A 24,400-nucleotide genomic window follows, 5' to 3' on the forward strand; every position below is an offset into this window, starting at 1 on the left:
TAAGGATATTTTTGTTAAAAATATTTTTAAATAATTATTTTTAAATTGATCGAATTATCATGTATTGTGAGACAGATGTAGTATGCTATTATCGTCATATATTTTTTACATTATATGTACCTTGTATCTGACTGGTAGTTGAAAACAGCACAGATTGTGAGATTCTATTTACCATTTGTGGATGCAAAATATGCACGTTGCTCACTATATATCTCTTAATTACAAAATATGCAAGTCGATGGCGAGAGGTTGTGTGTATTTATATGGAACTTTTCGAGTGCTTTTGTCTGCTAAAGTAATACTTTAATTTATATTGTATACTACAAACTTGGCGATATCTATATATCTAAAGCGATATAATGAAGAACACATTAGGAGTTAGGAAAGGAGCATGGACTGCAGAAGAAGACAAGCTTCTAAAAGGCTGCATTGAATCATATGGCGAAGGGAAATGGCATCAAGTCCCTCTCAGAGCCGGTAAAATACATATATATATTTTTTGATAAAAAAAAAATCTTGACGCCCTTTTTGATATTCGAACATTCAACCTCTAGAAAAGATGACCAAGTGTTCTAACTAATTTATACTTAAGTTGACGTATCTTTTCCATATATAGGTACAAATTAAAGAAATAATAATGACGAAGAATGTATCTTTCCAAATGCTACAACACTTGCATCTTTTAAACTTAATTTGTTATGTTCTAAAAATTTAATTTCTTTTAAAAAAAATTTCAGGATTGAATCGGTGCCGGAAAAGCTGTAGACTGAGGTGGTTGAACTATCTAAAACCAAATATAAACAGAGGAGAATTTGAAGATGATGAAGTGGATCTTATCATTCGCCTCCATAAGCTTCTTGGTAACAGGCAAGTCATGCATTAAGATACTCAAAAAAAAGTCATGCATTAAATATTTTACGATCTTTTGGACAACCTTAATTAATTACTAACCACGCGATTAACCTTTTAAAAGGGGGCAAGTGAAATGGAGTTCTCAAATGACATCCTAATGACCATACGATTAGATTTTCCTTATTTTTTGGACAGAAATATAGATTTATGGTAGTTTGGCTAAAGGGAAGACAGAGCTGTGATAATCAGCACATGATTGGCCAGTATAGTAGCAAGCACACAATATTAAAGGTTGTTCAAGAAAATAGCAAGTAAAAAATGACAGTCAACGCGATATATAAAATAAGATGTGCTAATTTCGTAATTGAACATACACTCTCAAAATACATAATTTTTATTAAAAATAATAAAAAATATTTATATAAAAATATTTCGAACATGTTTCAAATATGAAACAAATGTACCCTATAAATTTTTACTACACTACGTTATGTATTTCTATTCAGATTACAAATTCTGTTAGAGAAGTCAAAAGAACTTTAAGATTTTATTGACCAAAATAGATTTGCATCAAATTAAATATTTTTAAGTATATTCGCCTCCACGTCCACTTCTCGAAGTACAGCTAAATAAAATTTGATTTTATTTATTTTCAAGATTATTTTTTAAAATTAATATATATTTTAATTAATTTTTATTGAAATATGTTATCCATTTAATTAATTTATTAACATAAAATATATAGTTTAATAAATTATATATTTAATAAAAACATATAAATTATTATTTTAATCAATTAATCATTTTATCAATATTCATATTTTTTATTATACGATACATGCAGTTGACCGGAATTAAATATGATTGAAGCGTGAACTTTTAAGACCATACATAATTTAATTCCTTCAAAATGTATTAAAATTAACGTGAAAAGATTATAGTTGATTATTCTAAACATATACTATTATATTTTGAAAATACTCCAGTATATATACTTTCGAAAATAACAAATGCCATCGACCCACACATGACCATATATATTTGAGTGTTACGCTTGAACTCATTCATGCTATTTTACCGTTTTCAATGGAGTAGGAGTACTAATAATTTGTTTATTTAGGACTTGTCCTTTAGATTTAGAAAAGTACGATACTTGGCTGCCAGTGCCACCCGAGAGCATCCAATATTATTGACAGTCCTAATTTTTTGAAATCATTTATAGTCCAAATTAAAATAAGATTAAAGTCAGTAGAAAATAAATAATTTTTCTTATAATATATTTATAACTATTTTGATGAAGAAGCATATTTAGCAGTTTGCTGTACCATTCAATTAAAAATAAATAAGTGTATAAGAAGGAAAAAATAGTAAAGTCATGTTTGTATATAGATTTTTTCTTTATATATCTTTGTATATATAAATTATATTATTATACCTTATAAGGATTGATGAATCCTAGAAAGTAAATGTTAAAAAAAATAAAAAAAATCCTAAAAGATAAATGTAAAAAAGTAAAAAAATTTACAAAAGCTGTTATTACGAAAAAAAGATAGCAGCGTGCCAAATAAAGATTTATGAAAAAAAGTGATTGTTTATAAACCAGTCTACATGTCATTTTATTATTGGAAGGTACAATAGTTTGCTACTCCTCAAAGAATAGCGAATTTTTCTTCTTTGAGAAATTATAAACGTTAAATTGATATGCTTATACCTTAAAAATAATTGTACTTTTAAACTTTAATTGATTACTCTTTTAAGAACTATACCTTAAAATTTGATTGATGAATCTTAAATCTTAAACTAAAACAATATACATACTTAAAATAGTTTGGTTAGCCTTTACACTTAATATTTATATATATGTAAATAAATAATGATTAACTTTGTAATGACTTAGATCTTATTTTTGTTAAGACTATCCAATAATATATATTACCTCCATCTCTAATTAAGTGTCACGTTTCAATATAAAATTTATAAAAAAAGTAATACTTAATTATAGACGGAAAGAGTATGAAAAAGAGTAATGTTTTTTTTATAAAATTTTGTATAAAAAATCCTACTTGACAATCTACATGTCAATAATTATATCAATTCATAAATATACTAGAATTATTATATGACCAATAATAACGTTATACCTACACTGCCATATATGATTATGTATATAAAATAACATTACTATATGAAAAAAAATATTAAAGTAGAAACCAGCCAATTGGCTGCTCCTCAAGTGGCAGCCAAGTATTCTCTTTTTAAAAAATATTATACATTATTATACAATTTTTTTTTTTCATGTTATACAGAGAGAATATTAATATTAAACCAAAATAAGCGATGGCTACATGCTCCAACAAAATTGACAATTTTCCCAATCCATTAGTTTTGTATTAACGACGTAATGAACTAGTGAATTATATCTTCTTTGAGTGAATATATTTAAAAGAATAGCGATTGCATAATTACATATTTACAGTAGTTTTTATTTTTTCTGAAACAATGATAAGGCCTGTGCCCTACCTAAACAATGAGAGTGTGCCGGTCACTTGGTTATATATAGACTATAGGATAACTCGTTAAAACACGCTTTTCATATTTGTTCTGTCACTCTTCGTATATGTTATATACCTTTTCATCAAATATATATATGTTATTTACCTTTATTAGTTTTAGTTCTATTTAACACCAGGGAATTTTCTATAGTTTGTGATTTGCTAATGAACTAATTAAATCTTTTAAAAGAAAACACGAACAGGAGAATACTACTTGACTTGAGTACTGCGTACTTGGAGATAGCTCCACCATTCGAGTAATAAATTTCCGATCGTGACTTGCGTAGTAATAAGATTACAAGTACCAGAGATATTATTATAACATGTCAGTGGTCCGTCCGTTTGACAGAAAATCTGTTTTTTTAAAAATAAATAATTTAAATATATATCATATAAAAAATTATATAATAATTATTTGTATTAAATATTAATAAATCTAAATAAAATATTATATAAAAGGAGAATTATTTTAACTTTATATTAGTTATAATTAATTTTATTTGATTTTAAAATCTACAATCCTATTAAATTTAAATTTTATTTTATTTTCAAAAATAATAAACATAGCAAAAGATAAAATTTATATATCAATATTTAATTTCATAATAAAATTTTTAATTACATCTAATCAATTTAGTTGTTCTTATTGTTTGAAAAAGAATATATGCCCATTTTAGTTAAGAATAGAAAAAGAATATAATGGGTTTTAATGAGACATAATAGTTTAATGAAAAAATTAAAAAAAAATAATATATATTATTATTTAATTAGGAATATTTTTTAAATAAAATGTCTGTTTGAATAAGAAAAAAAAAATATATGAATTTTATTAATAATAATTTTTTAAATAATAGATAAAAAATTGATTAGGAATAATATTATTATATTAAAAAAAAGTAATTGATAAAATTTTATTAGGAATCATTACGTTATTATTGTGTTTTGATTTCCTAATTAGAATAGGAAAAAAATAATATTACTTAAAATTATAACTTAAAATCTAATTAAACTCAAAATTTTAAAATATATGTATCAAATTATTATTCGTTAATAAAACGTCATATGTCGGATGTTGATTTGACAATAAAATTTACAATTAAATTTATAATTGGAACAAATTTAAAATTTAAAATCTCTAAGATTAAGTTATTGAGACAGTGACTCTGTATTTGAATTATTGTGAGATGATAGATAGCTGGAAGAATAGCATACAAGAACCCTAGCTATACAGTACTATATCATATTAACTTCAAGGCATTTGGAATATATTTAGGTCCAAAAATTAATGATATTTTTTAATAGTTGCTGGTCTAAGTAAAAAAAAATTGAAAATCTTTTTATTTTAAGTGAATTAAAACATTTTTCGAGAGAGCTTCACATAATTAGCTACAACATGAGGATAGTTCAAGTAGAATTGATAAAAAGATTGTCGAGTGTGGGGTTAATTATATTTTAATTTCACCTTAAATAATCAATAACGCTACCTAGCGTCATTGTAATGACTCATGAGATACCGTCATCAATATGTCACAATCTTAATTAGAAGGAACTAATTAAGTTGGTTCGTTGTGGATCATACATGTAGACATTTCTAATTGTGTTTTTTTTTTTAAAAAAAAAGATGTGTAGAAATTTCAGCTGACAAACATCACAATGCGAAATAATGTTTCACTTTAAACCACGTGCAAAATTATTTAAGTTGCTAGTGTTTTTTTTTTTTGATAAAAAAGTTGCTAGTCTTAAATGTTGGTTCTAAATACACTATACATTAGTCTAAATTAAATACACTATATTGTGGTGCTATTTATAATGAGCTAGTATGAATTTAAAACTAAAGAATAAGAAATTCCAAGTGTTGATTTATGACATCTGATGTAAACAATATGGGGCACCCGGACAGGTATGTAAATTGGTCCATTCAATGAACGTACAAAATTAATTGAGTACTATTCTTCAATCATGTTCCAATCATATATATCTCAAAAAAAAAAAAAATGTTCCAATAATATATATTAATATTAAATATAGAAATGATTTTTGGTCGCCTTTATTAATATTTTTTAATATAATCCTCATGCAGATTAAATAAAGTATTAAATATGTTAACCATATTGTTTTGATGGATATGCAGATGGTCACTAATAGCGGGAAGGTTACCAGGAAGAACAGCAAATGATGTGAAGAACAATTGGAACTCACACATACAAAAGAAGACTAATTCTTCTTCATCAACAAATAAACTAGTAAAAGGAATTAAAAATAACAATATTGTCATGAAAAGTCAAGTCATAAGACCACTGCCTCGGACCTTCAAGCGTAATCTCTCGGTACTTAATTCTCCATCATGCCTCTGGAGAAATACTGGAATATTCGCCAATAATAATAATAATAATAATAATAATAATAATAATACTCAAGCCCCATGCAACAATGATCCAAATTCCTTCAATATGTTGATCACACCGACAGAGAAAGAGCTAGAAGAGGATGGAGGAGATATGTGGTGGGAAAATCTCTTAACATATGATCATGATGATTTTGTTAATCATCATCAGGATACATCAAATTTTTCTACAAATTGTGGGTCAGAGGAAAATCCCATCCCTGATATTTGGACACAAGACATCAATATCGAATCGCTCATAAAAGATGGGGATACGAATTGGCTTGCCTTCTGATGAATTTGATGCAGAAGACAAAAATTATCTTGAAAGTTCTCGTGAGTACTACTGTATCAGTGATGGAAAAGTAAGTGGCTTAGAAATATTTATTGAAGACCAAACTATATATTTTGGAGAGTTGGACGCTATATATTCATTTCTACGAGAATATTAAAAGTGTATTTTGACTTAATTTGACAGAAGTTGTGCTAACGGTAGCAAGTTAACACAGTATAATAAAATACAGTGCAGAAAATAAATAACACAAGATATGTTCACGCAGTTTGGTTTCCCTATTCTGCGAGGCCTAACCCAGTGGTAAACGGTATTCCACTATTCTTACAACAATAGGACAGTACAATGATTACAATTCGCAAATATATAATCTACTTCCTATTTCACTAAGTGTACTCTTCGTTCTACCTTAACGGCCTAATCAAACGGATTAGGACTTACACAGTTGCCTTACCTAACGGGTAAGAACTTCACGCAACCCTCTTTCAGATTACGAGCGTCGGTGCCTTGCCAAATGAACAAGGACTTCCTTGCAATCCCCTAACGAATTACAAGTGCCACCAATTGATACACTGCAAAGAACAATTCTTCAGAAGTTTGATAATTGCTCACAGTAATATCGCACACCCACTCAGAAAGTTCACTAACACATACGTAAACAGATAATGAACTGTAAGGTGTAGAAAAGAAGGTTTCTTCGGGTTGTAGTGTCTTCTCGCTTTTATATTTGGAATCAACCCGTGAAGAATAATACTCCTTCATTAATTCGGAAATCAAATCCCTATCAGAATAGGAATTGATCCTCATAAGAATCCTTTAATCAATAGGAATCCCTTCCATTAAGGAATTAATCAAGTCTTCTCTTCAATATAGGAAATCCATAATAAATCCAGTCAAACCGGAAATCATAATCGGATCCCATAATCCTTTCCTTGTAGGATTTAAATAAGTCTTCCTCTTAGAATAGGAAACCCATATTAAATCCACACTAAATCGAAAATCATAATTGGATCATACAAGGATTCTTCAGTTACTAGTTTCCATAAGACTTGTACTTCAGAATTAAATCAAATATTCTGCATATAAATGGTTTTGACGAAAATAACCAACTCACATATAACTGCCGCAGACCTGTGTAAACTGTATCTGATAACACTGGTTCGTTTCACAGGCAGTTTGATTCAACAATCTTCCCCTTTGGCATTTTTGACAAAACCTTCCTTGATACTCTTCAAATCTTCAATACGCAACAGAGTAACAGAGACAACAAGTCTTCACAATTAACGGAACACATGGAAACTAGTAAAGTGCAAATACCATCGAACTATGCTAACACTCTCAAGATAACACGGCAGAAAACACTGTGTGCCCAGATGCCACTCAACATAGGTTCGATTTGCACATATCTGACCGCTAGAATTTGAACGGATAACCATATCTCCCCCTTTTTGTCAATAAATCGCCAAAGCACCAATTTGGAGATAGCAAACTAGGAATAAGGTCAAAACATCATAGAACAATCATGAAAAGTTGCAAAAATTATTACAAACCCAAACAGAAATATCCAAAATAGGTTGCAAAAATAAAAGATTGTTCATAAAAAAAAATCCCTGAAGCTGAAAAATCCCCCTCAAATCGCCAAAGCACCAATTCGAAGCCTATACTCCTCCTTATTCAGGAATTTGATCGTTGCTTTGGCCAATGCTAAGGCTTTCGGGGTCAGAGGTTCTTCTTTTGCAGCAGGAGCAGGGTTCACAGCTTGGTCTTCGTCTTCTTCATCAGCTATGTCCACAACCCGATCCCTTGTGTCAGCCTGGTAGTCAGCCTAAAACTTTTCGGTTGAATGAACTCCTCACTTTCTTCAACAATAAGTCCCTGATTGATTAGCAGAGTGAAAATGACTGCAGGATAGACAAAGTTGCCAAGCTTTTTCGACTGCCCAGCAAACGAGATGATCCGCTCGTAGGCTATCTCGGCTAAGTTGAAACCGATTCTGGTGCCGACTTTGAAAAGCAGGATTCCAAGCTTATGGCTCACTGTGTTAGTGTGTCGGCAGGACATCCAATTGGCAGCAGCCACCTTGTGGAGTGCATAGTAGAAGGCTGTGAGCTCAGACGGCCTTACTGGAGATCCTTTACCATACCAGGTTATCTTTTGACCTCCAGTCAACTCAGAAGCAATTTGATTATAATTTTCAGGATATTGCTCTTCAGGGTTCCAGCATTTAAATACATCTGTCAGCAGGAAGGGAGAGAGAGCATAAAATTTACCTCGTACATAGACTTTCTGGTAGTTTGGCGAGTCGAGCTGATCAACATCCTTTGGCAGATAGCAGTAGAATTCTCGGACCATCTTTTCCACATATTGAGAATTCCTGGTTATACTGACCCAGAAATTTTCTTCAATAAGAAGTTCCTTCAAGTTGAACTCCTCTGCTTGGTCATTATCGAGCACCTTCTCTGCTATAATCTTCTCGTTGTAAGCATATGGCCATTGCGCCCTGACAGCAGCGTTCACAAACGGGCCTACAATAGCAAGCTCTTCTGGCTCAGCTTCCTGAACCCTGGAGGTAGAGGTTGGCCTGGCTTTAACTAATTTTCTAGCAGATCGCTTTCTCTTCTTTCCTCCTGTGTTAACAGGACTTTCCGCAGCAGGCTCTTCCACAGGTACTTCAGCCTGTTCTTCCTCTCTATGCACAGACTGGGAGACATTAGGATGCTCCCCCTCAATAGCTACATCCGCAGCATCATCCGACTCCCCCTCAACCCGAGCCATCTCCTCGGCTGGAGTCTCCCCCTCACTGTGAGGGTCCTCAGCATCATCAGCTTCAGCAATCTCTTGATCCTCTGTGTTAGCAGGATTGTCAGCAACAGTATGACCCTCTGTAACAGCAAGATCCTCAGCAACCTCAATATCATCATAATCCTCTATGTAAGCAAGATTTTCAGCAACAACAAGCACTGACATGCCTTCTTCCTCAACATCTTCAGCAACAGGGCTCGAAGCCCTTTCATGACTGTCTGACTTCTCAGACCCCAGATTCTCTTTAACAATTTCAGCAATGCCAGTAATTACAGATCTAACTCTACCAGATGAAGATGGAGAGTCACTTACTTGAAATTTTGGATGTATAATCATGGTCGTTTCTGGGTTCTCCACCTCCATAGGCTCATCACTATCATCATCCAAATAGTATCTGGAGAGGTCCTCTGACATCCACCATATGAAAGTCCTGCGCGGCGGCGGCGACGATGATTCTGATGAAGAAATCATGATAGGTGCCGACTGATTAGATCGAGTGCTCGAAGATCTTCGTATTGATCTTGATGAACGTTTGGTGCCGCTAGGTCGCCGTACGACTCCACCTCTGGTTCTCGCCATTCTTTCTGGTTTGATTTTGAGGAAGTTATTTTAGGGTTTGAGAGATTGTTGCTGTTTTTTAGAGAACGATGAACATAGAGCAAATAGGAAATTTTTACAGAGATTGTGTTTTGCTTTAACTCTGTAACTTCCCAATTTTGTGTATTTCAAATTTTCATGGGAAGATCATCTGCTTCGCGGATCAATATACACAGCTCTCGTGGGCCAATAGACTTGTGTAGCCCAATTGATTTCGACGACTTCACCGAGTGGGCCAAAGGGAATCACTCGGCCCAATCTCTTATCAAACTTCTCCCGTCTGTAATGGGCCACGAGAATTTTCCACCCATCTTCTTCTTTCCAACACAGCCCATATCTTCAATTAACAGTATTAGGCTTTAGCTCATTAAGCCCAGTTCTTCCTCTTCTTTCTGTAGAGCACAGATACACTTTGCACGTTACACCTCTTTTTGCATCTTTCTTTTTCTATTTTTTTTGGTTTTTGGTAAATAGCAAGACATAAAGATAAAATGATATATATAGGGAAGGAAGTACTTATCTCAATATTCACGTCGTGGAGCAAAGTCCGATAGCTCCTCGCAAGAACTCAAAGCGACTTGCATCTAGACTTTTCGTAAAGATATCCGCCAATTGCCTTTCAGTTGAGACATATTCCAAGGCCACTTTCTTCTCTTCTACAAGCTCTCGTATGAAGTGGTGACGAACTTGGATGTGCTTCGTTTTAGAGTGTTGTACAAGATTTTTCGATATGCTTATAGCACTAGTATTGTCACAGTAGATAGTCAACACACCTTGCTCCAGTCCATATTCTTCCATCATTTGTTTCATCCAGAGCAACTGAGCACAACAACTGCTTGCTGAAATGTACTCCGCTTCAGTGGTTGATAGTGACACTGAATTTTGTTTCTTGCTAAACCAAGATACTAGATTGCTTCCAAGTTAAAAGCAACCCCCTGATGTGCTCCTCCGATCATCGACACATCCTGCCATGTCAGCATCACTATATCCAGCTAGCACTCCATTTGTATCCTTCGTATACCAAAGCCCTAAACCTGTGGTTCCAGAAACGTAGCGCACGATTCTTTTTACAGTCTTAACGTGTGACTGTTTTAGGTTAGTTTAGTATCTTGCACACACACCTACACTGTAGCTCAGGTCTGGTCTGCTGGCACATAGATATAACACTCCCAATCATGCTTCTATAAAGTGTAGAATCGGCATCTTCCCCTTCAAGATCTTTGAATAAATGCTCATTTGTTCCCATCGGAGTTCTCATGGGTTTGGAAGATTCTAACCCAAATTTCTTTACCAAGTTCTTGACATACTTCTCCTGAGTGATTGAAGTTCCATCCATGTATTGCTTTATCTGGAAACTCAAGAAATAGCTTAAGTCACCAACCATGCTCATCTCGAATTCACTGGTCATACTGTGAACAAATTTCTTCCTCTCCTTTTCATTTGTTGAACCAAAGATAATGTCATCAACATAAATCTGAGCTATGGTCAATTCTCCCCCTATGGATTTGAGAAACAAAGTTTTATCAACTCCACCTCTTCGATAGCCCTGTTGGCACAGGTACATTGACAACCTTTCATACCACGCTCGTGGAGCTTGCTTTAGGCCATATAGAGCCTTTGTCAGTTTGTACACATGATCGGGATAGGCTGGATCAGTAAACCCTTTAGACTACTTAACATACACTTCTTCATTCAAGTACCCATCAAGGAAGGTACTTTTGACATCCATTTGATATAGTATGATGTTCCCATATGTAGCCACGACAATCAATAGCCTGATAGATTCAAGTCTGGCAACAGGAGCAAAGGTTTCTTCGAAATCAACCCTTCAACCTGTGTATAGCCCTGTGCAACCAATCTCGCTTTATTTCTAGTAATATTGCCCTGCTCATCGGTTTTATTTTTGAATATCCACTTTGTACCGATAATGTTGCAATGCTCAGGTCTATGATTCAACTCCCATACTTTATTCCTCTCGAATTGATGTAATTCCTCCTGCATAGCAAGTATCCAGTGTTCATCACTTAAAGCTTCGTCAACTTTTTTTGGTTCAATCTTTGAAGTATAAGCCACATAATTCATCATGTCTCTATATTTTTTCCTTGGTACTCCTCTTGTTCTCCTTTCTGAGATGTCTCCAATGATGTCTGCTGTTGAATGATTTTTCTGAACCCGTATGGAAGGGTATATATTGTGGTTTGTGACAGCAGGTATGGTTTCCTGGACATTCCCGGTATCTGTGCTAACAGGGGATGCCTTCACACTAGGTGTGTTTTCATTCCTGTTAACATCTTCTGCTCCTAATGCTTCCACACTAGGTGTGTTCTCATTAGACCGAAGCTGATCGATCCCAGGCTCGCCGTCCTCTTGTTTTTCCATTTCAACCTGCTTGTCATCAAACACAACATTGAGTGATTCAGTAATAGTATGTGATTTCTCAAGAAAAATTCTATAAGCTCTACTATTAACTGAATAGCCAACAAATACTCCCCTGTCACTTTTGGAGTCGAGTTTTCTTTTAGGTTCTCTATCATTCAACATGTAGCATGTGCTGCCAAATTCATGGAAGTATCCCACTGATGGCTTCTTCTGTCTCCAGATTTCATTAGAAGTTTCATTGGTGTGTGGTCTAAGATACACTCTGTTTATGATGTAGCATGTTGTTGACATAGCTTCTCCCTATAACTTGTAGCTTAGCTTCTTGGCATGGATCATGGTACGGGCCATCTCAGTAATGGACCTATTTTTCCTTTCCACCATCTCTTTTTGTTGAGGGGTAATAGGTGCAGAAAATTCATGTGCTATACCACTGTGCTCACAGAATGCTGTTACAACAGAGTTCTCAAACTCCTTTCCATGATCACTCCTGATCCTTGTGATTATGCCAGTTGTGTGTCGTCTATCATTGTTCAGCTTGTTGCACAACTTTATAATGACATCAGGAGCATCAGAATTTTCTTTAAGAAAGTCTACCCAAGTGTACCTGGAGAAATCATCAACACACACAAAAGCATAAGACTTACCTCCTAAACTTGGAGTTTGCATTGATCCCATTAAGTCGATGTGCAAGAGTTCCAGAGGTCTCTTAGTAGTGATGTAGGATACTTTCGAATGTTTCTCCTTGATTTGCTTCCCCATTTGGCAGTCTCCACAAACTATGTCAGGATCGTATGTGAGCACAGGTAAACCTTTCACAGATCTAATCTTTGACAAGTCAGTTAGACTTTTGAAACCAATATGCCTAAGTTTCTTGTGCCACATTTTCAAATTCTCTGTGCTGGTCTTTAGGCATTTTATATTACCATCCAGCGTATATATGTTGTTGACTTGTCTTGTTCCTATCATGACCACTGCTCCGTCTATGTTGAACACCTTGCATCCGTGCTTGGTGAATCTGATTTCACAATTTTCATCACACATTTGAGCTATGTTAATCAGATTATGCTTGAGACCTTCCACTAAGAGGACATTCTTTATCTTTGAGTTTGAAGAGACCGGCATGATTCCTTCTCCAATTATGACACTTGAATTTCCATCACCGTATGTAACGGTCCCCTGTTTCTGGTAAATAATGTTCTTCAAGATTTCTTTTTCACCTGTCATGTGTTGGGAGCAGCCACTATCAAAATACCAATCGGCTGTCATTCTGGATGAATATCTGCTCATGAGACTCTTCAAGTCTTTCTTCTTCACCTAAATATGTCGTTGAGAGTGATTGACAATATCAACCTTTTTTTTGGCTGTTTTCTTGGCATTGACGCAATGAGACTTCAAATATCATCTTGCAGAGCATAAAACTTGGGTCTGATATATCCAGGTCTGTTGTAGTAGTGACATATGATTTTGTTTCTTCTCCCTCTATTTTTGTACCCTAAGCTGCTTCTTTTTTCTGCTCTTGATGGTTTGTGACCAATTCCAAAGACATTGTTCTTTGGTGACGTGTTATCCAGGATCTCATCAAGACTTCCCTTTCCTTTGTTGAATTTTTCAATTGCAAGGTTAGCTTCTTCTAACTTCTTCTCAGACTCGGACAATTTAGACTTCAACTGTGCGATCTTTGTTTCGTATTTTTCAACTATGTTGTCGAAATCCTTCCTCTTGGCTGTCAGTTGCTTTACTTCATCAGAAAGTATGTGATTGATTTTGAGGGATTCACTCATTTTTTCAAGAAGGTCTTTGAAAACAGCATGTATGTCTCTGTCATCATCACTTTCTGAGTCCTCGTCTGATCTTGAGTTCTCCTTTGTCTTTTCTGTGCTAGCAGTTTCTGTGTTCACAGATTCTCGAGCTATGTTCACAGTTACATGAGCTGTAAACGTATTGTAGGCAGGAAACTCAATCTCACTCCCATTATCACTGGACTCAGACTTGTCTTCGGACGTCTCTTCATCACTCCATGTGGATATGAAAGATTTCTTCTGTTTTTCAAGAGTGTTGGCACACTTGGCAGCAATGTGATCAAAGCCTTGACATTCATGACATTATATTTTTTCTTTCTTAAATCTGGTTCTTTCTTCACTAGATTCTCTCTGTTTAATTTGACCTCCTCCTCCTGATTCATTCTTCTTCTGGAAGCTTCGATTATTCTTCTTATTGGTTGAAGTGTAATCATTAAATTTTATCTTGTTGAACTTCCTGTACATCTTTTTCATATTCTTCGTTAAGAGTGCCAGCTGCTCACGGATCAACTGTTACTCACCAGTGCTTACAGGTACATCTTCCACTCCAGTTTTAAAAGCAACAGATTTAGATTTGGTCTTGTCTCTATTCCGCATAGCCAAGGTCATCTCATGAGTTCTGAGCTTTCCTATGAGATCATCAAACTGCAAGTTCTCGAAATCAGTAGATTCACTGATTGCAATCTTTGAGCTAAATTTCTCTGGTAGTGAGATCAGCACCTTTCTCACCAATTTGGATTCCGGAATTACCTCGTCAAGAGCAGTAGATTCATTAGCAATGTAACAAAGATTCTTTTCAAAATCAGCAATAGTTTCATCATCTTTCATGGTAAGAGATTCAAACCTGGTAGAGATGAGATGTAGCTTGGATTGTCTGACTGATTTTGTTCCTTCATACGTGAGTTGAAGTGCATCCCACGATTCCTTTACAGTCTCGAAATTTTGAATGATCTTGAAAATATTGGGACGTATGGCACATTGAATGATGCTGACAGCTTTGCTGTTTGTGGCACAGGTAGTTGATTCAGCTGTTGTCCACTGGTCTTCACTCTTGACTGCTTCCACACCATCAACAGTGGCAATAGGAGGTGTCCACAGAACTTGTGTGGCACGTCAGATAGCTTCATCCTGGCTTTTCAGGTACCACTTCATTATGTTCTTCCAATAATCATAATTGGATTCTATCAGTAATGGAGGACGAGTGGTTGAACCGCCTTCTTCGATTCTGTCTTCTATGGTCAGAACACGCAAGATCTTTTCTCAAGAAGATTTCTTGAGCCCGCTCTGATACCACTTGAAAGTGTATTCTGACCTAATTTGACATATTAGTGCAGCTGTACTAACGGTGGCAAGTTAACACAGTATAATAAAACACAGTGCAGAAAATAAATAACACAGGATATGTTCACGCAGTTCGGTTTCACTACTCTGCGGGGCCTAGCCTAGTGGTAAAAGGTATTCCACTATTCTTGCAACAATAGGATAGTACAATGATTACAATTCGCAAATATATAATCTACTTCCTATTTCACTAAGTGTACTCTTCGTTCTACCTTAACGGCCTAATCAAATGGATTAAGACTTACACAGTTGCCTTACCTAACGGGTAAAGACTTCATGCAACCCTCTTTCAGATTACAAGTGCCGGTGCCTTGCCAGACGGACAAGGACTTCCTTGCAATCTCCTAACGAATTACAAGTGCCACCAATTGATGCACTGCAAAGAACAACTCTTCAGAAGTTTGATAAGTGCTCACATCAATATCGCACACCTACTGAGAAAGTTCACTAACACATACGTAAACAGATAGTGAACTGTAAGGTGTAGAAACGAAGGTTTTTTCGGGTTGTAGTGTCTTCTCCCTTTTATACTTGGAATTAACCCGTGAAGAATAATACTCCTTCATTAATTCGGAAATCAAATCCCTATCAGAATATGAATTGATCCTAATAAGAATCCTTTAATCAATAGGAATCCCTTCCATTAAGGAATTAATCAAGTCTTCTCTTCAGAATAGGAAATCCATAATAAATCCAGTCAAATCGGAAATCATAATCGGATCCCATAACCCTTTCCTTATAGGATTTAAATAAGTCTTCTTCTTAGAATAGAAAATCCATATTAAATCCACACTAAATCGGAAATCATAATTGGATCATATAAGAATTCTTCAGTTACTAGTGTCCATAAGACTTGTACTTCAGAATTAAATCAAATATTCTGCACATAAATGGTTTTGACGAAAATAACCAACTCACATATAACTGCCGTAAACCTGTGTAAACTGTATCTGATAACACTGGTTCATTTCACAGACAATTTGATTCAACAAATATCTTATTATTAAAAAAAAAAGAATATCTTGAATATCATAATTGTCGATCAAGGCTAGAGTATGAATATTTATAATTTATTGATCATGATTTTATTTATTTACTTGTATAATAATAAGTTTTGAAGGCTGTAAGTACCTCTTATTTGCTTGTGAGATAAAAGTAAATAATGGCAATATTAAATAATTTTTTTTATGTGATTTTTCAATGTAAATTAAAATATTGTCTAATAAATACAGAACTAAGCTAATTTTTGCTATGCCAATGACATAAACAAGCAATACATAAGTCTGTTTGAAATGTCGTATGATAAAAGTTATGAATTTTAAGATAATGATTAGATCAACACAATAATTTATATTATGTATTTATTGAAAAAAAAATTGAAAGTATATTTTTAATGTTAATGGAGTGGCCTAAATAAATTTCATTACGCAATAATTTATGGATCGGGGAGAGTTATAAACACAAAGACAGTTTGGAGCCAATAGATGAAACCTAAAAATAACACGTTGCTTTCGGAAGAAAAGCGCCTTCAAAATATCAAGGGCTCATTTGTAGCAAACTGTAAAGAGAATAAATTGGCACAAATTTCTGAAGATATTGTCAGCATTGGTTTGCAACTTGGTATAGATCTAGAAAAATCAATTAAGAAGCTACTTGCTTTGTTGGTGATTACCCTGCTTAGAATAATTATGATTTATGGTCATGGCTCTTGTTATTAGAGAAATTATAGAACATGTGGCAGCTAGCCGTGGAGTTGTAGTCGCTTAACCGTCTTTGGAAACGGTGGAAATGCTATTTTCGGAGTGTTTTGATTCAAATGGCAAATTATGACATGGATAGATGGAGTGGTGAAGCAAAGGACAAAATTTTGTGCAATTTTCATTAAGGAGCTATATATCCCTGGTTTTTTTAGATTTCCCGGAAGCCTACAAAATTTGTAAACATTTTCAGTTCAATCCTTTCTTTTCAAAAAGTGGACTAACAATTAGTTATCATGTATCACAGCATGTGCTGATTTTGTAGACTACTTAGCTTATGGTTCCCTCTCGAGTGATTTGACTATATCTCCAGTTGAAATCCATCTTTGGTCAAGCATAAAACATACAATATCTTGATTTTATTTTACTTTTTAATTTTGTGTGACAGCAAGACAGGTTATCTCCACGGCCACAGACAACCACCCACATGATGATCTAACCCACAAGTTTACGGTAGAAGCAAAATGTTTGGCTTACCACATTTCCTTTTATGCAATTTGATCTTGTGTTGAGGACAATTCCTTTGAGTGCTGCTAGTAAGGGAATAGCAAGTCGGTACCAAGCAGGGCAGAGCTCTCTGAGACCAGGGGTCATCCGACCCTACAAGTTTCTGTACAATACGTTTCGAGTTTATATTTTAGCCGAAAAAAATATAAAACATAGATATTATATATATTATGATCCCGCATAATTAACAAAAAAATACTTAATTTATTGATTAATGCATACATTTAGACTTTAGAGGTCACGAGTTCCGCTCCCCTACAATACTCATATTTTTTAACCAAAAACTTATATAATTCCTTTAAATTTGTAACTACTTCATTGAAAAAAAAAATACTTGTTTAACTATTTAAATATTAACTACATCATCTAATTTTGATAAATTATTTTATAATAATATTATATATGATTCGAAAATTTCGCGGTACGACATAATCAAAAGTCCTCTTTAATAATCATAACATTGACAATTTAGATTTATCATTGTTGTTTAGCATACCCGACGTTCATTCCTGCATCCGTCCATATTGATTCTATAAATAATATGGGTATTATGCGACGTTATCAGGACATGAAATCTCAAATTTATCATAATTTTTATTTTAATAAAAATATGATTATATTGTTCAACCCCACACCTTCAAAATCTCAACTACGCCACTGCTACCAAGTTTATTGAAGGCAAAGGGGATCATGCCAGGAACTTCTGCCTCGATCAACAAGACTGAGGATTTTAAGTCACTTAGCAATCTGATTTTAGATCTTGAGTCAATTGAAAGAATAATAATACAGTATAATCTCGATAAATTAATAATCTTGTTAAAATAATAAATTTTTTCGATCTCAAGTTGGAATCTACGTGGTAAATTAATAAGTCATTAAATTTATAAAATAATACCAAAAAAATAAATTCATATAGGTCCTATTTGATATATAAATTAATAATTCATGATTTGTATCAAAATATTTTGGTACATAATAGTTAAGAAAATTTCTGAAAATATGAATTTAATTTCACTTGTTTATTTTTAAAATTAATAACACCTTAAATTTCATCTCTAATATTTCTTACTACATTAAGAAAATTCGGTGTAGAGTTATTATTTGTTCTTGATTTTCCAATGATTCACCATCTAGCAATCGAAGATTCGAAGTTTACAATACTTTAAACAAATTGCAATAGTACTTGACTTGACATCTATTTTTCATGCCGAGATTGCAAGATTCATCGCATCTTAAACATTAATCTTTTATGGACTTGGATTCTCAATTTCAAAATTCTCCAAAGGATTTCGATAAAATTGTCGATGATAATGCAATTCATATCGCATCTTAAACATTAATCTTTTATGGACTTGGGTTCCAAATTTTAAAATCCTCCAAAAAATTTCGATAAAAATCGTCGACGATAATGCATTTTAAAAGTTCGTGTGAGATATATATGAAATACTAAAATTAATCAATAAAAATACATGAATTTAATCAATATACATGATAAATACTTAATATATATATGAATTAATGATGATATATTTCATGGTCAATATACACATAATAAAAATATAAATTATATTATATATAAATTAATAATTATTAATTTTTGTAATTAATATTTCGCTAAATTTTATTAATTTAGCGATTCCAACATTATTAATTTATAGAGGTTCGCTGTATTCCATGACAAAACAACTCATTTCTCACGCAACTAAATGTCATCATACTGTAATATTTTCTGAATCTTTACAAAGGTAGAATTTACCTGATATACAATTTACCTCGTTTAATTGCCAGCTTTGATAGATCCAAGTTCCCTTGTATGGACTCGAGTTTTTTTTTTTTTTTTTTTTTTTTTTTTTTTTTTTCTGGTGGGAGCTTCAACCTCAGTTTGATCATTAGAAACATAAAAGAAAAAAGCTTTGTTCAGCAAATCAGAGAGAAACTTTTATTCATAATCAGCATTCTGTTTAACAATGGCTATATATAGGGAAATAAAATGCAACAACTGACTCGTAACAATTAGGCATAACGGTACCCACTATTGAACTGAAACACAAAAAATAAGGACACTACTAACTGACTTTACAATGAGAAATTCTGAATCGGTCAAACATTTTATCCAAGGAAGATGCTCTCCGATCCTAATGGTTCATAATGAATCATATTGCAATTAAAATGGTGGATAGATTAAATCTCTCCAATCCCTGCTTGACATGAGAAAGACAACTATATTAAGTAGGTGTTAATAATGATTCTCGATTGATATTAATTCTTTGAATGCCATTCAAAAGTCTTCTGGTTGTTATGGAACTCGATCATCACAAGCACTATGCACGTCATATATTTTCATTTTTTTCCTCTTTTGTTTATAGCAGAGAACCGTTGGCTCTTAACGGCTCGAAGATTTAAAACCAAACGGCGTCACTCTTCCGTTAAGAAGCAGCAACAAAATGAGCAAGAACCAAAAGCTCAGTCGGCCCAAAAGGATGAATCAGTTTGTCAGGTTGACTCAGTCAACAAAAGATTACATGTTTTTTTTGGATTAAATGATTTTACATTTTGATTATATTCTTCTGATTTTATCTTAAAAATAAAAAAAAAATACAATCATTTATATAAATATATATATATATATAAAGTACTTATAGAAATATATCTAAAATTTTTTCCCCCTATTTGCGATTTAAATAGGTCCACTGTTCCTGCATGTTTGGAATTTGTTTGCATGGAAAATTCCAAAAAAGAAAAAAAAAAAATTACAAAAATTAGTTGCCTTTCTCGCTTAAGCTCTCGGGTTGTTGTAATTGGCTACATTAGGACTTAGGACACTTATTTTAATGTTAAGTCCTTTAATTGGAAATTTGGAAGTTGGTTGTTTAAACAAGAAACAATTGGCAACAGATACTAAGATAATTTTTTATTTTTGAAGTTACTAAGATAAATTTTTTAAACACGCAAATCAGATTATTTGTATTTGGGTTGAAATGAATAATGTTCCTTTTGGGTAATTAAGATTTTTCTTTATGATATTTATACATATAATCATATCCTAATCTTTTTGTTTATCATGAATGGATTTTATTAGTTTATTTATGAAATCACATTATAACCTAATATGGTCTATCATTTTAAATTTTCTTTCAAAATATAATGTAATATCTAAATTACCTCAATATAAACCAATTATCTCATAAAGTTCGAACTTATGCGGTTATGCCTGTCGATACCCCTGGGTGTGGAGAAATGCCTATTCAAAATACATTTAGCGTCATTTAGCGTACCTTTTGATATATATACAGGATATAATATTTAGAGCATACACGTTAGATATTTTATTTATATCAATTTATATTTTAAAAGAATTATAATGAATAACTGTCCCCTAATTCTTTGCATTAATTGAATTACTGTGTTTAGTAATTTCCGGATCATGCATGGATGTATAGCGATTAATCAATGCAATTAAGCTGTGAGAGGATTGGTCGGCCTTAAATTGTACTTGGCCACCCTATAACAAAGATAGGTCGAGTCTATTGGCGTATCGAGTTTGAAGAAGATCAATATACGAAATTCGTCGTATCGGTGAATAATTCTAATCTTTAGTGGAGTACTTTAATTCCAATTCGTCATCTCAATTCATATTAATGAGTTATTGAGATAACATCAAAACAATAAATGAGTTATTGAGTTGCAAGTTGCAACGTCATACCTATCATTAGTGGAGTACTTTAATTCCAACATCTTATATGTGTTGTCATATCGGAGGCGAAAAACACAATGAAATGTTTTAGGAAAATTAAATTTAACAAGCTATCTATGTGAAACTAAGAAGCTTTCATGAAATTTTGGGTGAATTATTTAAAGTGAGCATACAATAAGTGGTGAAGTTTTACTAACTAATCTTCAAAAGAAGAAGTTTTACTAACTAATAATAAAAATTTAAGAGATAATAGAGTAACGAAGTGAATTGATAATCCGGTAATTTATTATACTATTCTTCAATCCATTCATCACCAGCCTTCTCCTTCAGGCCCTAGGCGATCTAAAAGGAATTCTAAGAGTGTGTATAAGTTTCGAAAGCTTGATGATCTTAGATGGATTGAATGTTGATAATTGTAAAGAGGTTCATCTTGAACCGATGCCTGAAAAATTAAATAGTGTGGGGTTACAGTTGGGCATGCTATTGGATTCCATGTTGGAAAAGGCAACGACGAACTTGAGACATTCCTAGGAGTGGCTGCTCCTAACATTAATAATTCATAGCCATGGGTGTGTTGCTGGTTAAGATTACTTTAATACCGGAACATGTATTAAAATGATCTAATCTTTTAGTTCCGACTTTCGTCTGGTGTTTCATTATTTGAGATAAAGGCAAACTTCCGTGTATTAAGGTTCCATTTAATTAGGAGGTATGGACAAAACTTTTTATTTGATCTTGGTTCCTCTCGATAGGAACCGTCGGATGTGTACATACTCGAGAAAACCTAAATATATATGCGTGTATATATATATATATATGCATATATATTGACTTCTAAAGACGAGGTTCCATTTATTTAGGAGGTATGGGGATGTCATAGCATAAATTTTTTTTCTTGCGATAGTAAAGAAGCTCTTTCCTTTACTCGAATCACAAAAAAAAAAACTCCTACTATAAGGAAAAAAAAACTACATCATCTCTTAACAATCATATTTATCCATAATCTATAAACAATTGAATTTCTTTAAATAAATATTATCTGGACGAAAGAGATTTATTATTTAAACATGATATTAATTTATCGATATATGATTTTTCTTAAAATTATAAGTCAGGTTAAAAGAATTTATTATTTTATTGAATATAATTTTATCAAAGTTATCCCGTAAAACCTCACAATTTGGTGACTTCCTTACTACAAAGTCTCGGTGATATATATATATATATATATAAAGATCATAAATTAGTCACTCAATTTTTTATGTGATGAGTGATTATCATCGTATTTTTGAAACATAGGCTCGATCTAGTTATAACCTCAGCTTGTACTATGGGGAGGGCAAGTAAGATACCCATCAATTAGTGATGCTAAAACAGGTATGGATCTATTTAATTAGTTTTTTTTTTTTCTTTTTTCATTGATTGCTCATGATGATTTGATAATGAGTTAAGAGATCTTTATATGTGTTTCTTATATTTGGACAAGTTAAATTTGGTTATAATTTCTGATGTTTTTTTAAATTTGATCATACTTGACTTAATTGTACCGATTCTTTTCCAGTACATTGTGTACAAGTTGTACAATTTATTAGTGTGCGGCTGTGGGCTTGCCATGACTCAGCAATATACACCTTCTAACTACTTCCTGCCAGTTCATTTCAAAAGCCGCACGATGCAATTTGTTTTATAAAATTAATATTATTTGAATTTTTTTTTCAATCTTACCATTTTATTAATTTTAATATAATTATTTTTTTTACATAAATATTTATGAGTTTAAAATAATAAATGATAACATATATATAATTTTTTATATCATTAATTATTTTTTAAAAATTTGTAAACATTTCATTACACGACACTTGAAATGTACTGAGAAGTAACATTCATGAGGCACTAATTAATCAAATCAAATTAATTATGGTAAAAGTAAGTATTTGATCTTTAATGTTTCACTTAAAAATTTACATTGCCCCTAATGTTATACTCAGGATATATGATCCTTACGTTTGCACATTATTAAGATATTTAATCTCTTTTTATTAATGTCCGTTAAAATTTATCGACGTATCATTTTTAATCAATAACATATTGACACGTGAAATTGACGTGTACAAAAATAAATACGTGTTTAAACTGGACTAATATTGAATTATAACCTTATCCCGATAATTAAACGAGCAAAATAAGACCATCTCTGAAAAATGAAAAAAAAAAAAAAAAAAAAAAAAAAACAGGCCCTCTCTTACTTACTTTACGTCTTTCTCAGAAAGAAAAAAACTTGGATCCGAAATTAAAAATCCTAGTTTCCATAAGCGTAAAATTCATCAAATTGAACTCCTTCCCAATTCGAAATAGAATGTCTCGATCTTCTTCCTCTTCTTCAGCTGTCGCCCTAAACCGTTGTTACTCTTCGAATCATAATGCAAAGTCCGAGAAAGAGAAGCTAACCAAATTCAAACACTACATTCTGTTCATCAACAACAACGAGTACTAACTACTGCTCCTTCCGTCTCTCTTTATGTCATTTTTGAGTTTTTCATAGATTAACGAAGTTATGATAGAAATAGTAATTTTATCATAACCTCAATAAAACTTAACATATGTATGATGCATGTACAAAGTAAAATGTATTTAAAAATTTGGTAGTCAATTTAGTTTTGACCAAATTTTTTTATAAGGTTCGTTTTTTATTTTGTCCAAAAAAATAATCAAACGTGTTTTACGTATGTTGTAGATGAATATTATATAATCATTTATAGAATTTGATTATAAAAATAATTAAAAATTATGTATTGAAATAAGTTGTTTAATGTATATATAACGTGCAAAATGCACATAATTATAATGGATATAACATGTCATTCGTACCTTAAATTTGACAAATGATAAATATTTAGTGACAACAAATTTGTCAAATATGACATAAAAAAAGAACGGAAATAGTAGCTAGCTTTAAAATCTTATAATTTGAAAATTATATCTTCAATCACAACAACAAAAACAAAACAAAAGAATAGCCCATTATATTTCAATTCGTACCAAAAGCATTAGCTGTTCATTCACAGCAACAACCATTGTTCTCTGTCTCTGCAACTTCTAACTCAACAAGAAAAACGCAAAACAGGAACATGTCGTTTTAATCAACAAGAAGGGAACCAACACTCAAATTAAACATACCCTTTCAAAATCTTACAATGTGAATTTTTAAATGAAATATTTGGGACCAAATACTTACTTTTGTCAATCAACTGTACTACTTAATATCTCCAGTAGTTTTTCTTTTGACAATCAACAAGAGTGTGTTTTCCTTATTTGGTTAGTGGGATAAGGTTATAATTCACTATTAGTCTAATTTAGTTACGTGTTGACATTTGTATACAGTCAATTTTACGTGTCAATATGTTATTGATTAAAAATGATATGTATGTCAATTTTAACGGAC

The 24,400-nt window shown here is 32.6% G+C and overlaps 1 protein-coding gene across 1 annotated transcript; it reads left to right on the forward strand.

Annotated features, from left to right (window-relative positions):
- The first annotated feature begins 238 nt into the window (after positions 1–238).
- LOC139884027 (transcription factor MYB90-like) lies at positions 239–6,082 on the forward strand. The gene is made up of 4 exons (XM_071868110.1): positions 239–253; positions 366–477; positions 738–867; positions 5,536–6,082. Exons 1-4 carry the CDS (start codon positions 239–241, stop codon positions 6,080–6,082), a joined length of 804 nt encoding a protein of 267 aa, XP_071724211.1.
- Positions 6,083–24,400: the final 18,318 nt, after the last annotated feature.

This window comes from Rutidosis leptorrhynchoides, unplaced genomic scaffold (assembly GCF_046630445.1).
Source record: "Rutidosis leptorrhynchoides isolate AG116_Rl617_1_P2 unplaced genomic scaffold, CSIRO_AGI_Rlap_v1 contig493, whole genome shotgun sequence".
Lineage (NCBI taxonomy): Eukaryota > Viridiplantae > Streptophyta > Magnoliopsida > Asterales > Asteraceae > Rutidosis > Rutidosis leptorrhynchoides.